At 37.4% G+C, this 1,445-nt stretch overlaps 1 protein-coding gene across 1 annotated transcript; it reads right to left on the reverse strand.

Annotated features, from left to right (window-relative positions):
- Nucleotides 1-578: 578 nt before the first annotated feature.
- Nucleotides 579-1,382, reverse strand: LOC109590160 (ATP synthase subunit b', chloroplastic-like; the record flags this gene model as incomplete). The annotated part of the gene is made up of 4 exons (XM_020006083.1): nt 579-600; nt 712-835; nt 890-997; nt 1,054-1,382. Coding segments are annotated over 4 exons (583 nt in total), but the record flags the coding sequence as incomplete, so codon positions are not given.
- Between the last annotated feature and the right edge of the window lie 63 nt (nt 1,383-1,445).

Genomic DNA, 1,445 nt, shown 5'->3' on the forward strand with positions numbered 1-1,445 from the left:
GAGAGGCTTTGAGAGTGATACTGCATACACAGCACTCACTAGGACAGTATTAGGAGGAAACTGGAACTCTCCTCCTACAAGAGCAACCACTGCTGCTTCTACTGTCTCAGAGGACAGTAAGCTCTCCTTTTGTACTCCAATCCTTAGACCATATTTCTCCCAATTCATCAGTTGAGGTTTGTCTCCTTGAATTAAGAACAGCTTCCTCTCTGCTACCTGGACATCACTCAGACAATCCAATTTATCTGTCAATTATACAAAATATATACAGTGAGTACACACACAATTGTATACACTCAGTCAGGGTTTCCCACAAAGCATGCTAAGTGAGCTAAACAGCATGAGCTTCATGAGCTGACAAGCACTACAATACAGTACGTGGCATTTGGAGCAACTTTAAAACTTCACAAAATCCTAACTTGATCGGAATCAGCTCAAGGTTGATAAACAACATAAGAACATGTATATGTATCAGAAAAAATTATAAAAATCATGAACTCTCTCCTTGTGATTTTAGTCAAAATACCCTGTACTACTATATACTATATACAAGGTCCTTTGGCCAAATTTTTGAGCAGCTAATTAACAATACACTGAATACTACATGTATATACATGCATGCCAAAATTAATCCTCTTGGAAACCCTGCACTCAGTCAGTCACACAATAATACTCTTACCCATTGAAGGGATCAGGTAATTAAATTGTAGTCCAATGGAACTAGTCTCTTTGATGGATTGTTCCTCTAAGGATGTGACTCTCTCCTGTAGTTGTGACTTCTCCTTCATTAATTTGGTTGTATACAATTCATTAACAGACAATATAGCTCTAAGGTCTATAAATTAATAGAATATTAATAATTATTATTGATTGATGATGATTCACAAACCAGTAATGATCTGTTTCTCATTCTGTGATTGTTCCTCTACTTGTGATATCAGTTTGGCTATAACTTTGTCTTTCTCAGAAATGTCAGTTTTGAGATTTTGATTGTCAGCTACACAATAAACATATTCCCTCATCTAATACATGCTGTGTGTATAGTTAACTAACCAATAATGACCTGTTTCTCCTTGAGATATTGTTCCTCTATATCAGCTACTTTGAGTTTCAGTTTCTCATAATCTTCTACATTAATAGAATGTTCTTGAAATTGTTGTTGTGCTTGTTGAAGCTGTCGCTGAAGATCCTGCTCTCGTTCTCTGGCCTGCTGAATTTCCCTCTCTCTTTCTTGTCCTTGTTGCTGTGCTTGTTGAAGTTGTCGTTCTCTTCCTTGAAGTTGTTGCTGTAGTCTGTTTCTAACTTGTTCCTTTTCTCTTCTCTCCTCCTCTAGTTCCCTTTCCCTTTCTTGTAGTACACATGTCAGACGGTCTATTTCTCTTCTATCCTCAGGTTGAACAGGTTGAGATGCTTCCCATTCTCTTCTCCTTTCTTGTAGTTCTCTG

This window comes from Amphimedon queenslandica, unplaced genomic scaffold (assembly GCF_000090795.2).
Source record: "Amphimedon queenslandica unplaced genomic scaffold, v1.1 AMPQUscaffold_10417, whole genome shotgun sequence".
NCBI classification, from domain to species: domain Eukaryota; kingdom Metazoa; phylum Porifera; class Demospongiae; order Haplosclerida; family Niphatidae; genus Amphimedon; species Amphimedon queenslandica.